This window comes from Plecotus auritus (assembly GCF_963455305.1).
Source record: "Plecotus auritus genome assembly, chromosome: 10".
Lineage (NCBI taxonomy): Eukaryota > Metazoa > Chordata > Mammalia > Chiroptera > Vespertilionidae > Plecotus > Plecotus auritus.
Window position 1 is genome coordinate 47,692,537 of NC_137785.1, and position 14,330 is coordinate 47,706,866.

The window sequence follows — 14,330 nt, forward strand, 5'->3', positions numbered from 1 at the left end:
GCCTGGAGGTCAATTCTTCCCAGTGATACCAACAACAATCAAGACTTAATTACAACAAGGCTGTACACACAGTCCACAAAGGGGTGCACCAAGAGTGTCCACCTCAGGTTAACTGGGGAGGCAGACCCACTGGGCCATATTGGAAACCTAGCACACAAATCTACCTTACCAACTCAGGGAAGCAGTGAAAATGTGGCATCAAAGAATCAGATCACAAACAAAAGAAATGGAGGAAAACAAACGACTGGATATAGAATTCAAAACCATGGTTATAAGGCTTTTTAAGAATATCCTAGAAAAGGCCGATAAATATAACGAGACCCTCGAAGATATGAAAAAGGACCAACTAGAAATTAAACATACACTGACTGAAATAAAAAATATTATACAGAGACCCAAAAACAGACAAGAGGAACACAAAAATCAAGTCAAAGAATTGAATTACAAAGAAGCAAAAAACACTCAACCGAAAAAGCAAAAAGCAAAAAAAAAAAAATCCAAAAAGTTGAAGATAATGTAAGAAGACTCTGGGACAACTTCAAGCGTACCAACATCAGAATTATGGGGGTGCCAGAAGAAGAGAGAGAGCAAGATACTGAAAACCTATTTGAAGAAATAATGACAGAAAACTTCCCCCACCTGGTGAAAGAAATAGACTTACAAGTCCAGGAAGCCCACAGAACCCCAAACAAAAGGAATCCAAAGAGGACCACACCAAGACATATCATAATTAAAATGCCAAGAGCAAAAGACAAAGAGAGAATATTAAAAGCAGCAAGAGAAAAACAGTTAGTTACCTACAAGGGAGCACCCATACGACTGTCAGCTGACTTTTCAACAGAAAGTATGCAGGCCAGACGGGAGTGGCAAGAAATTTTCAATGTGATGAATAGCAAGAACCTACAACCAAGATTACTCTACCCAGCAAAGCTATCATTCAGAATTGAAGGGCAGATAAAGAGTTTCACAGACAAGAAAAAGCTAAAGGAGTTCATCACCACCAAACCAGTATTATATGAAATGCTGAAAGGTATTCTTAAAGAAGAGGAAGAAGAAAAAAGTAAAGATAAAAATTATGAACAACAAATACATATCTATCAACAAGTGAACCTAAAGATCAAGTGAATTAAAAACCTGAGGGACAGAATAATCTGGTGAATATAATAGAATCAGGGGCATAGAAAGGGAGTGGACTGATAATTCTCAGGGGGAAAGGGGTATGGGGGGTTCATGAAGAGACTGGACAAAAATCATACACCTATGGATGAGGACAGTGGAGGGGAGGTAAGGGCAGAAGGTGGGGTGGGAAATGGGTGGTGGGGAGCTATGGAGGGAAAAAGGAGAAATAATTGTAATAATCTGAATAAAGATTTATTTTAAAAAAAAAATTGCCGAAACCGGTTTGGCTCAGTGGATAGAGCGTCGGCCTGCGGACTGAAAGGTCCCGGGTTCGATTCCGGTCAAGGGCATGTACCTTGGTTGCAGGCACATCCTCAGTGGGAGGTGTGCAGGAGGCAGCTGATCGATGTTTCTCTCTCATCGATGTTTCTAGCTCTCTATCCCTCTCCCTTCCTCTCTGTGAAATATCAATAAAATACATTTTAAAAAAATAAATAAATAAAAAATAAAAAATAAAAAATAAAAAAAAAATTAAACCCGCCACCTTTCAGTGTACAAGATGCTCCAACCAATTGAGCCATAATAGCCAGGGCAGAAAACACCATTTTTGGACCATAACTCCTTATTGCTAAACAACCATGAGCCCCCTAATTCCTCAGAATTATTCCACTGAGGTGGAGGCTGCCCTCAACTGCTGGTCAAGCTGCATCTGCAGGCCTCCTATACCTACCTCTCTCTGAGCTTCTATTTTGACCACTACAGTGTGGCTCTGGAGGGCGTGGGCCACTTCCTCAAGTTGGCAGAGGAGAAGTGCAAGGGGTCCCAGAGTCTCTTAAAGATGCAAAACCATCATGGTGGCCGAATACATTTCCAGGACGTGCTGAAGCCTTCCCAAGATATGTGGGGGAAAACTGAGGATGTCATGGAAGCTGCCCTGGTCATGGAAAAGAACCTGAACCAGGCCCCTTTGAATCTGCACACCCTGGTTCTACCCTCACAGACCTCATCTCTCTGACTTCCTGGAGAACCACTTCTTGGATGAGGAAGTGAAACTCATCAAGAAGATGGGCAACCACCTGACTAATCTCTGAAGGCCGGCTGGCCCGTCCCCAGGCTGGGCTGAGTGAGTATCTCTTCAAGAGGCTCACTCTCAAGCAGACTAGGAGCCTTTGGAGCCCAGATGCCTTTGAGCAGCCTCTCTGCATTCCTCTGGTGTCTAGCTTTTGCTGACCTCCCTGAAACCATGAAAATCCTCACTTGAGGGTATGTTTTTATTGATTTTAGAGAGAGAGGAAGGGAGAGAGAGAAAAACATTGATCTGTTTTCTCTGGATACCAGGGATAGAACCCACAACCTAAGTATGTGCTCTAACTTGGAATCGAACCTGCAACCTTTTTGTGTACAGGACAATGCTCCAACCAACCAAGCCAACTGGCCAGGGCCTGCAAAGCATCTTTTTAACCACCATGGAGTCCTCTCCCATGCATTGAACCAAATGGAAACAATAAAGTTTTTATTGTGTGGGTTTTTTTTTTTTTTTGGGGGGGGGGAATAACGGACATCTATACACAGTGAAATATCTTTAACCTGCTGAATAAAAGTAACTACTACTGTTGAATTCTGTGAAGTGAAATATTCTTCAAAAATGAGGGGAAATAAATATCTTTTTAGACCAACAAATGTGGAGAGAGAAATTGAAAATGTACAAATCACCTAATAAGAATATCAGTTATTATGGGAAAAGTGCATGTCAAATAGAAATTAAGGAGCTCATAGATGCCCTAATTTCACATTTGAAATGGAGATACAAATACTTAAAGTATCTTTAGATTTTGAATTTTTTTTAAATCCTCACCTGAGGATATTTTCCTATTGATTTTACAACCCAACCGAGGTACATGTCCTTGACTGGAATCCAACCCGGGACCCTTTGATCCACAGGCCAACACTCTATCCATTAGCCAAACCTGCTAGGGGTCATATTTTGAATTTTTAACTGGAGAAAATACAGTTCTGAGATCAGTTGCCCCTAAACCAGGGTGTTTTTGTTTTGTTTTGTTTTCTGCAGAAAACAATGAATTATACCATCCAGGCCTATGGCCAGCCTGGAAACCAGCTTGTCTTAAAGGAGGATTTCTGCCCCAGATGAGGTCATGTGTCAAATCAAGACAGCCCCCACCTCCCCAACCCCCACCATACTCTTAGCACCAAGGGCTCTAACCTGACCTTGTCCCCTCCCATGCCTCCTAGGGTCTTCCATTTCCTCCTCCATGGCATAGTCATCCTGCCCGAAGCAGACCTTTGCCTGGGCCACTGGCCAACCTGGAATGCCCTCTCCACTGCAGGCCTCATCCTTTCAAGGCTCAGCCACTGCTCTGGTACCTCCACTAACATCTTATCACTCTGGCCAGCCCTCACCATCACTGCCCTCAGCCAGGATAACTGTATTACAGAAAAAGATAATACATAAATTGACCAGGAAGTTAGTAACCCCTTTCCCAAGATGACTACTATTAACTAATGTTTGGTATATATATTCCTAGAGTCTTTGTGTGTGTGTGTTAACATATATACAGAAGCAAATTTCAATATTAGATGCTAAAACAAAATGGCCTCTCAAATATTGTTCTTAAATTTCATGTTTATTACATATATACAGGAAATTGTTTTGCTGTCAGTCAGAACCGACAAATATAATCACTATTCTGAGTGGACATTTAGGATTTCATGGAATAGTTGACTTTGTTGAGGGTGAGGCACATCCATGCAACTAAAACCCTACATGGACCTGGGACTTGTCTGACTAGGGGTGAGAGTAGAAACATTCCTGGGTCCCTCCCAGTTTCCCCCCTGGCCCACTCCCTCCAGGGGTTCTCAAACTTTTTAAACAGGGGCCAGTTCACTGTCCCTCAGACCGTTGGAGGGCTGGACTATAGTTTAAAAAAAAACTATGAACAAATTCCTATGCGCACTGCGGGCCCGGGACAAGTTGACTGCTAAGCAGGACAGGCAGCGGCACCCGGCGGGCCAGATAAATGTCCTCGGCGGGCCGCATGTGGCCCGCAGGCCGTGGTTTGAGGACCCCTGCTAGTCTGTGGGTCCCTACCAGAAGCCGAGGTGGAGGGATTCCAGGTGGAGGAGCCCACGATGCGTCGCCAGAGGGCGCTCGCGGCAGAGGGCTGCCTGGCCCATTGGGGTGCTCTCCCTGTTGGGAGCGGGATGGCTGTGGTGCCCCCTGGCGGCCACGCAGTGCGACGGCGTTACGGATCCCTGGAAGTCTTTCCAGCGCCCTCACCCTCCTGCTCTCGAAGCCGCGCCGCTGAGTCATTAAATCGACGGTCGGGTGACCGTCTGCCTCTCTCAGGCTTTCAGCCCGCCTGCCCGTCTGTGCAGCATGCGGCCCGCGGACCTTGAGTGTCCCCGCGCGCTGGGCTGGCGGCCTCTACTGTGTCTGCTGCTCTTGCTGTTGCTGTCGCTGCTGCTGAAGCCAGTAACCCGCGCTCGGACCATTGCTGGCGCCCCCAGCGCCCCGACAGCGCTGGAAACTACCAGCGCCACGACCATGCCCGATGTTCCCAGTGCCCCAACCACGCCAAGCACCCCCAGAGCACTGAGACTGCGGGAGCGCGCCAAGGCCTTGATGCGGGACTTCCCGCTGGTGGATGGGTGTGTAGATGCCGCGTGGGGCCGGTGGGGGCTGAACTCACCCCTAGGCAGGGAAGGGGATCCTGCGAGTGCAGGGATAGTGAGGAGGCTCCCTCACACCTCCCCTGGATACACTCCATCATCATTCATGGGCCCTTTCCCCCCTTTATCCCGTTTCTGGTGGAACCCCCAACCCACCCCAAGCTGAGCCTCCAGAGGTCTCCCTACTGGTATTGTTTGTGTGAGGTGGGAAGGTGGAGTGGGACAGGGCAGGTCCAGGCATGTTGACATGATTTGCCTGACCTGAGGCCATGTCCGCACTCTAACCTTGTCTTGACACCCCCAGCCACAACCATCTGCCCCTGCTCCTGAGACGGCTTTTCCAGAACAGGCTACACGATGTTAACCTGCGCAACTTCAGTCGTGGCCAGACTAGCCTGGACAAGCTTATGGATGGCCTTGTGGGTGCACAGGTACCACAGGGACACACAGGGGGCCACAGCATGGCTGCTGGGGAATGTAGAGGCCACAGGAACCTGGGTAGGCAAGTCCTCTGGTGACTGGGTATCATAGGACACAATGTGTCATCATGTAGCTGCTGGGGAGTGTGGGGATGTTGGAGGTCAAGACAGGCTGGCCACATAGATCCCTAGGTTCTGTGGAGACACACAGAAATGATCGGAAAATCACTGGTGATCGTAGGAGGTGCCGAGACCACAAAGGACATGGTGAGTTGGCCTTGGGGCATTCACACAGCACACGGACAAACAGCAGGCAAGGATGATGTGTCTTGAGTCCACAGTTTGGCTGCTGGCAGCAAGCTGAATGGTTATCAAGGTGCCATGGGGTCGGCCTCACTTAGGCCACTGACCTTCATGAGTACCTTGGGGGCTGAGAAGGAGTGGCAGGCCAAGGCCTGATCACATTCTGGGCCCTTGGGCCTACCCTTAGTTCTGGTCAGCCTACGTCCCTTGCCAGACCCAGGGACAGGATGCCATACGCCTCGTGCTGGAGCAGATTGACCTCATTCATCGCATGTGTGCTTCCTACGCTGAACTGGAGCTTGTGACCTCAGTCAAAGGTGAGCTGTCGAATGGGGGGACGGGGGAGAGGAATAGTCGGAGGCTTCCTCTGGTGCTTCTGGCCCTGGTTCTGGACCACTTGATTTTCCACACTCTTCTAGATCTGAATGGCACTCAAAAGCTGGCCTGCCTCATTGGTGTGGAGGGTGGTCACTCACTGGACAGCAGCCTCTCTGTTCTGCGTAGTTTCTATCTTCTGGGGGTGCGCTACCTGACACTCACCTTCACCTGCAACACGCCCTGGTGAGTGTAGTGGAATGATAGACAGGATGGTGGGGAAACTGCCAGAGAGGTGAGGACAGAGGTATCCAGAGAGGGAGGCTGGACTGCCGGCAGGCCCCTCACACTCCCAGATAGCAGCTGGCCTACATCCTTACCCTGTTCTGGAGGTGGGATGGATGAACAGAGGGATTGCAGAGTCCCCAGGCTCTGGTGGCCAAGGTGTGGCCCACTAGATTGCACTCCACTGGCTCTTCTGCAGGGCAGAGAGTTCCGTCAAGTTTGAACACCACTTCTACACCAACGTCAGTGGGTTGACAAGCTTCGGTGAGGTGAGGACTCCTGTTCCCTACACGAACCCACCTGTTCCCTATAGATATGTGCATACGTGCATCTATGACACACACACCCCCAAATAAAATATTTGTCCCACCCTAGCCGGTTTGGCTTAGTGGATAGAGCAAAGACCTGCAGACCAAAGAGTCCCGAGTTCATTTCCAGTCAAGGGCACATACTTCGGTTGCAGGCTCCTCCCCGGCTTGGGCCCTGGTCAGGGTTTGTGCAGGAGGTAACCGATCGATGTGTTTTTCTCACATTGATGTTTCTCTCTGTCTTTCCCTCTCTCTTCCACTTCCCTAAAAATCAATGGAGAAATATCCTCGGGTGAGGATTAACAAACAAATAGACAAACAAAAAATTTGTCCCTGCAGAAGGTGGTAGGGGAAATGAATCGCCTGGGCATGATGGTGGACTTGTCCCATGCGTCAGACGCCTTGGTGCAACAAGTGCTGAAGGTTTCAAGGGCTCCTGTGATCTTCTCCCACTCAGCTGCCAGGGCTGTGTGCAACAATTTGTTGAATGTTCCAGATGACATCCTACAACTTCTTGTGAGTGGCCACCCCAGCCCTCAAACCCAGAGCTAAGCATGCTTCATACAAAGATTCTTGACCCTGAACAGTCCAGGCCTCACTTTTGGACTCAAGGCTGGTTAACCCTCCCGATCTCTGAAACTCAAGTCCAAATCAGTTCCACCCAGGGACCCACAAACTCAGAGGAGAAGTGTCTTCCAGTCTCTGGAGCCAGGACTGAGTACTGTCCTAATAGTAGGGCCCTCCAGGGCACAGGGGGCAGGTCATCAGGACAGAAGGGCAAGCTGAGTATCCACTTGTTTATTCCTGTAGAAAAAGAATGGTGGCATTGTGATGGTGACGCTGTCCATGGGGATTTTACAGTGCAACCTGTTTGCCAATGTGTCCACTGTGGCAGGTGAGCCCCACTTCAACTCCTTGCGCAGTTCTAGCTTGGGTCTGTGGCCACCGGGGTCCTCAGGACAGCTCCAGCGAGCTAGCACACCTGTTGGGCAATGGGCGGACCTTGGGGAGTATATACAGCTCTTCACGGCCACCAGATCTGGGCCCACAGTCAATGCTGATGGGTTTGGGCAAGCATCTGCCTCTGCTTCTGAGTCTCACTTTTACTCCCACATCTCTGGACAGGACAGGCAGGCAGACCCCAACCAGGCTCTCAAGGAACCCAGAGGCAGGGTGGCTTCTGGGCAGGAAAAGATCCAAAGAGGTGGCTCTGAAGTTCACTCTAGGTCCAGTGTCCAGCTTGTGGCCACTTCAGAACACACAACTGGCTAGGAGCTCTGTGGAGTCAGCTGCCATGGCCTGGAGTACTATGGGCAGGGGGATTGGCCAGGGCTGAGCTTCGCCAGAACAGGGCTGTCCACCACTAACCTCCCCAGGGCTGATCCCAGGGTCTAACTCCAGCCTATTGCTGCCCACCACCAACCTCCACCCTCTAGATCACTTTGACCACATCAAAGCAGTCATTGGATCCGAGTTCATCGGCATTGGTGGAAATTATGACGGGTCTGGCCGGTGAGTGTTTCCCTGTTTTTTTTTTTCTTGGGCTGGGATAGAGGAGGGAATTATAGTTCCCCATTCTGTGGTCCTCCCATCTTTCAAACCTCAACCACAGGCTCTTGTCTTCCAGACAATTTGATATTTCCCCACTCTCAGAGCCTGTGTCCTGGGCTTTCCCTGTCCCTTCTGTGGTCCACTGGACCCACCGCCACTCAAGGTCATCACCTCCCACAGGCAGAGCTCATCTGCCTGCACAAGCTCCGGTCCCAACCCAGCAGGTCTAGCTTGGGTCTGTGACCACTGTTGTGGGCTGACCATCTGATCAGTGGGTAGATGCTGCAGAAGCCCAGTCTTCAAGGAGCTTCCAAAGTTGCATTCAGTAGTCTAAAGAACAATGGCCTTCAGTTTCCCATGTGCCTGGGGCTGTTGGGACAATGGCCGTAGACAAGGATCAGGGCCATGGTCCCACCGCTGGCTGGCTGGTGTTTACACAGGTTCCCTCAGGAGCTGCAGGATGTATCCACATACCCAGTTCTCATAGAAGAATTACTGAGGCGTGGCTGGAGTGAAAAGGAGCTTCAGGGTGTCCTTCGTGGAAATCTGCTACGGGTCTTCAGAAGAGTGGAACAGGTATTATGCTGGGCTGAGCAAAAGGATGGTTCAGTGGTTTGCAGGTGAGGGGTGCCCTGGGGGAGCCGCTGACTGATAACTCCCACCCGCAGGTGAGAGATGAAAACAGTGGCCAGAACCCTGCAGAGGATGAGTTTCCAGACAGGCCGGTGGGCAGGTCCTGCCACTCCCACCTCATGACTCCGCTTCAGCATGAACACCTGGCCACACACCTGGATGTGACCAAGTGGCCAAGCAATCATATTCTCCAGAGTCCCCCAAAATCCTCCCCACACTTTGTCCTACGCTTCCTGACTACTGCCACCTTCTCAATCCTCATCCTGTGGCTCTGGTGACCTGATCAGTTCCCCAGAGGTCACCTTAGGAGTCTTACAAAGTCCCCCTCCTAGTCATCCAGGCACAAGCCTATGATAAGAATAAACATTTTAGGCATGGAACCAGGTGTGAGTGTCCTTCCTTTTTCGCATGGAGGGGGTGAGGGGTGCGATCCAGACTTCATTCCTTTTTATGGATGAATAATACTCTCTGGTACACACACACAGAGTCCCTGGTACATAGAGATCACAGTTTGTTACCCATTCATCTGTTGATGGAAACTTGGGTTGCCTCCACCTTTTGGCTATACAATGAACATTGGCATACAGGTATCTGTTTGAGTCCCTGCCTTCAATCCTTTGGGCATATGCCTAGGATGAAATTGCAGAATCATAGGGCAATTCTAGGTTTAGCTTTTTGCAAAACCACCACACTGTTTTCAATAGCAGCTGTTACCATTTTACTGTACATCCCCACTCAGCAATGTACAAGGGTTTCAATTTCTCCACATCCTCCCCAGCGCTTACTTTGCATTTTTTGTGATAATAGCTAACCTAAAGGGTGGGAAATGATATCTCACCACCAATCTCACACGGTGGTTTTGGTTTGCATTTATCTAATGACTAAATGATGCTGGGCATCTTTTCCTGTGTACAATATATCCATAAGCTCCAAGTCAGTGTTCTTTCTCAGCTCTCTGAAGCCATTTTGGACTGGCTTGGGAGGTCATCCTGTTCTCCCCAGAAAGCTTCATTATGCGAGTAATAAAGTTTCTATATCCTCTTGGAGTACATGTAGCCTTATCAGTCTTGACATCTGACCCAAATTTGGGGGAGGATGGGTCTATCTGCTTCTACAGGGTGACCTCAAAGCTTTGTCAGGACTGTTATTTCATCTCTAGCTAATTTAGCCTGACTACTAAGGCAATGCTCTTCTGAGGAGTCTAGCTAATGGCCCATATATTGAAAGGTCTTTCACTCTCACTGGCAGGAACACAAATGTGTGAGCTCCAGGAATTATTCAGCCGACATCTTTCCAGTGATTCTTTCTCTGGTCTTATGTAAACTTCTTCGTATGTGTGTACAGATCAATCCTCTGAATGACTCAAGGGAGGACCCTCTGTAGATCTCCAGGCCTCTCTCTTTGTGTAGCTTCCTCCTCCATGGTATTCTGTCCTGCAGATTCTAGCTGCTTTGGCCTTCCCAAAAGCAGGGCTTATTTTTCTTTCTTTTTTTAAAAAATATATTTTTTATTGATTTTAGAGAGGAAGAGAGAGATACCATAGAAACATAAATGATAGAGAATCATTGATTGGCTGCCTCCTGCACGCCCCCCACTGGGGATTGAGCCAGCAACCTGGGCATGTGCTCTTGACCGGAATTGAATCCAGGACCTTTCAGTTTGCAGGCCGACACTCTATCCACTGGGCCAACCGGCTAGGGAATTTTCTTTCTTTAATATATTTTTATTTATTTCAAAGAGGAAGGGAGAGGGAGAGAGAGCTAGAAACATCAATGAGAGAGAATTATCGAGCCTGAAACTTCAGCATGTTACCTGACCAGGAATAGAACTGTGACTTCCTGGTTTATAAGTCGATGCTCAACCATTGAGCCATACCGGCTGAGCTATTTTTCTCCTCAATTCAGCAAGACCATTGGTTCTGAGTTGAGGTTCCAATCCCCCCTCCTCCCACTCCCACACTACGGCATGGAAGTTATCTCTAGGCAATAAGCTAATACAATCATAGGACTCACATCATTTATTTCTCTTTCATCTGGGATCACAGTCCTATATCACCTATTGTCTATTGTCTGAAAACCATTGTTTTATACAGTTCTATTTAATTTACACAGAAAGGTACATTTGGCCCCTATTATGCCATCATGGTTGGAAGCAGTTCTATTGAGATATTCCTCACAACCAATAATCAATTTTTGTAAGTGTTCCAAGTATACTTGGCAAAAATATGGATATAGATGTCCATTAGGTTAAGTTCATTAACTGTGTTGTTAAAATCTTTTAAATCCTTGATGGGTTTTTTTCTTGACTTATTTGTAACTGTGACAGTTGTGTTGAAACCTTCTATTGTGCTGGTGTATTAATCAGTTTCTCCCTATAGTTCTAACAATTCGTTTTTATTGGCATGGCTCAGTGGTTGAGCATTGACCTTTGAACCAGGAGGTCAAGGTCCAATTCCCGGTCAGGCACATACCCAGGTTGTGGGCTTGATCCTTAGTGGGGGGGCATGCAGAAGGCAGCCAATCAATAATTCTCTCTCATCATTGATGTTTCTATCTCTCTCTCCCTCTCTTCCTCTCTGAAATCAATTTTTTAAAAAAGAAATGAACATACCATAAAATTAACCATTTTAAAATGAATAATTCAGTGGCATTTAGTACACTGACAATGTTGTGCAACCATCATCATTATCTAGTTCTAAAACATTTTTATCACCCTAATATGAAACCTTATATCCATTAAGCAGTTTTTCCTCATCCCCTTATTCCCCGTAATCACCAATTGTTTTTTCTATCTTCTTTGGGGAGAATTCCTTAATTTGATCTTTCCAACTTTCTAGTTCATTCTCCATGATAACTTTCTGCTATTAGATCACCTATTGTATTCTTTGTTTCAGATATTATTGCAGTAATTTTTATACCTGGCCCCATATTTCTTTGATACTTCTCCCTTCCAGAGAAGGGGATTGTACCTTCCAATCCCCTGTTAAATCTGGACTTTGTAACTGCTTGACCAGTAAAATACGAAGAAGTGATGTAGTGCCTGTTTCCAGGCCTAGGCCTGGAGAAACTGTCAGCGTCTACTCCCTGCTTTTTGGGATGCTTACCCATGGACTGCTGCCACCATGCCACGGAGAAGCCACGCAGCCCACTGGCTGGTCACATGCAGAGGACCCAGGGCTCTGGTCCACAGTCTCACTGAGCTCTTTGCCTACCGCCAGTAACAACTTGCTAGTCATGTGAGTGAGTCATCTTGGAAGTAAATCCTCTGGTCCCAACTGATGCCATGTGGAGTAGAGATGAGCTTTACTCAACTTGAAGATTTGTGAGCAAATTAATGTTTTTGTTAATTGTTGTTGTAAGCCACTATGTTTGTTTGTGTGTTTTTTTAAATATATTTTTATTGATTTCAGAGAGGAAGGGAGAGAAAGAGAGAGATAGAAACACCCATGATGAGAGAGAATCATTGACTGGCTGTCCCCTGCATGCTCCCCACTGGGGACCGAGCCCCCAACCCAGGCATGTGCCCATGTTTAGAATCAAACCCGGGACCCTTCAGTCCACAGGCCGACGCTCTATCCACTGAGCCAAACCAGCTAGGGCAAGCCACTATGTTTTGGGGTAATTTGTTATGTAGTAATAGATCACTGGAACAATTATATTTTTCATATCTAATAGTTCTGCTTATTCTTTTTTATATACTAGTACCATGGTCGGCAAACTGCGGCTCGCGAGCCACATGCGGCTCTTTGGCCCCTTAAGTGTAGCTCTTCCACAAAATACCATGGCCTGGGCGAGTCTATTTTGAAGAAGTGGTGTTAGAAGAAGTTTAAGTTTAAAAAATTGGGCTCTCAAAAGAGATTTCAATCGTTGTACTGTTGATATTTGGCTCTGTTGACTAATGAGTTTGCCAACCACTGTACTAGTATATTCTTGTTTCATATTGCTAATATTCTCCCTTATGTTTTATAATATGTTTATTAGGCTAATCTTGAACTGTTGATCAGTGTATTCTAAGAATTTTCCTGATAGATGTTTTCTTTTGAAATGTCTGTGCTTTCTTTTTGCCTGTGAGGTTATTTTTGCCTGTGAGTACCCTGATGGTGCAGACTACTTGGTCAGTCAACGAATGGTATGGGGGAAGTTGTATCCTAGCCACAGAATTCCCCAGAGCTAAGGTTGTCTGTGGGCTTCAGTGGCCTATCTCTCCCACACAGCATCTGACCCCACCCCTGAGGAGAGAGGCCGTGTGTGTGTGATGGCAGGGTGGGAGCAGTGTGAATACTGCTGAGAACATGTGTCTGGCCAAATTACAAACCCCAGACACTCTTGTTAAAGGCTTGTACTATACCCTGGCATGCACCCTGGGGCCAAGGACTGAGGATACCAAAGTGACAAGACAGAAAGGGTCCTGCCCTTGTGAAATCCACAGCCTAGTGGGCGAGAAAAACATTAATCAAAGATCCCCACAAGGCATTTCTCCCTGCAGTGGGTACTATGAAAGGAAAGTGTCCCAGGGGAACACAAGCCAGGGAGGACGAGGTAGGGTGTCAGGATCTGTGCCTGAGAAGTCTTCTAGGGAGGAGGTGGTGCTCCCGGCTGAGAACTCTGCCATGTGGAGGAGCTTGATCAGTGAGGGTGGGATAGAGGGTTGAAAGGCATTCTGTCAGAGTGAACAGCAAGTGATTTGCAGAAACTCCCTGAGTTTGAGGAAGTGAAAGACAGAAGGGTTGAGGCTGGGCAGGAGGATGGGGAGAAGTGCAGCTGTCGAGACTGGGGAGCCAGATGAAGCAGGGACTTGTGGGTCAAGCAGAGCTTGGGCTTTCTCTTCAGAAGAGGTGGCTCTAGCCCTGGCCGATGTGGCACAGCGCAGTTGGCTGGTTGTTGTCCCATGCACCTAAAGGTCACTGGTTTCAGTCCCGGTTGGGGTACATGCTCGGGTTGCAGGCTCTGTCCCCGTGGGAGGCATGCGGGAGGTTGCTGAGAGATGTTTCTCTCTCCCTTTCCCTTCCTTTCTCTCTAAAATCAATTAAAAATTAAAATAAAAAAGAGCTGGCTTACTATGAGTTGGGGAGAGAGCAAGAAGTCCATTCGGAAGGCTGCTACTATGGCCAACTGAAGGCAGCATGAGGGGACAGGAAGTTAAGTGGACAAACCCTGGCCGGGAAGACTGTGGGAGAGGGGCCAGAACGGTGGTCCGCTCAGAGGTCCTCTGGCAAGGCCCAGGGACTCTCATTCCTGGTTCTGCCCTAGAGCGGGAGGCTGGGAAGAGGAGGCAGTCAGAGGACGCAGTCAGAGGTTGGTTGGAAGATACACCTAATTTTGATGTTCTAAAGCCCTGTGAGCCAGAAAGGGGAGGAAAATGGAGATAGACAAGTCAGATGGGCTCTGGGGTTTTCTGATAGAGAACAGCTGAAAGGACACCTAGAAAGATAATGATGTTAAAGTAAAACCAACTGTGTAAGTTATCTGAAGCAGTATTGTAGAAAGTGGAAGAAAAGTTAAGAGCTCATAAGTAAACAATTTGGGTAAAGGAACCCCCAGGAAGTGAGACAGTAAAATTAAGATGAAAGAATTTGACTAAAGAATATAATGTAGCCTCCCAAAGGGGCAAAAGGGGTGGGCTAGGGCAGCGGTCTGCAAACTCATTAGTCAACAGAGCCAAATATCAACAGTACAACGATTGAAATCTCTTTTGAGAGCCAAATTTTTTA

The 14,330-nt window shown here is 47.6% G+C and overlaps 1 protein-coding gene across 1 annotated transcript; it reads left to right on the forward strand.

Moving 5' to 3' along the window:
* Positions 1-4,365: 4,365 nt before the first annotated feature.
* On the forward strand, positions 4,366-8,998 carry LOC308235202 (dipeptidase 3-like). Its single transcript, XM_080643978.1, has 10 exons — positions 4,366-4,785; positions 5,111-5,237; positions 5,716-5,845; positions 5,948-6,089; positions 6,328-6,397; positions 6,776-6,952; positions 7,247-7,331; positions 7,873-7,948; positions 8,428-8,563; positions 8,656-8,998. Exons 1-10 carry the CDS (start codon positions 4,514-4,516, stop codon positions 8,896-8,898), a joined length of 1,458 nt encoding a protein of 485 aa, XP_080500104.1. The 5' UTR covers positions 4,366-4,513; the 3' UTR covers positions 8,899-8,998.
* The last annotated feature ends 5,332 nt before the right edge of the window (positions 8,999-14,330 follow it).

Excerpts from the sequence above, each read along its gene's own strand:
- LOC308235202 (XM_080643978.1), top strand. The coding sequence starts at position 4,514 with ATGCGGCCCGCGGACCTTGAGTGTCCCCGCGCGCTGGGCTGGCGGCCT. Across the intron at positions 6,090-6,327 it reads TTCACCTGCAACACGCCCTG|GGCAGAGAGTTCCGTCAAGT; the intron begins GTGAGTGTAGTG and ends GCTCTTCTGCAG. Across the intron at positions 8,564-8,655 it reads TCTTCAGAAGAGTGGAACAG|GTGAGAGATGAAAACAGTGG; the intron begins GTATTATGCTGG and ends TCCCACCCGCAG.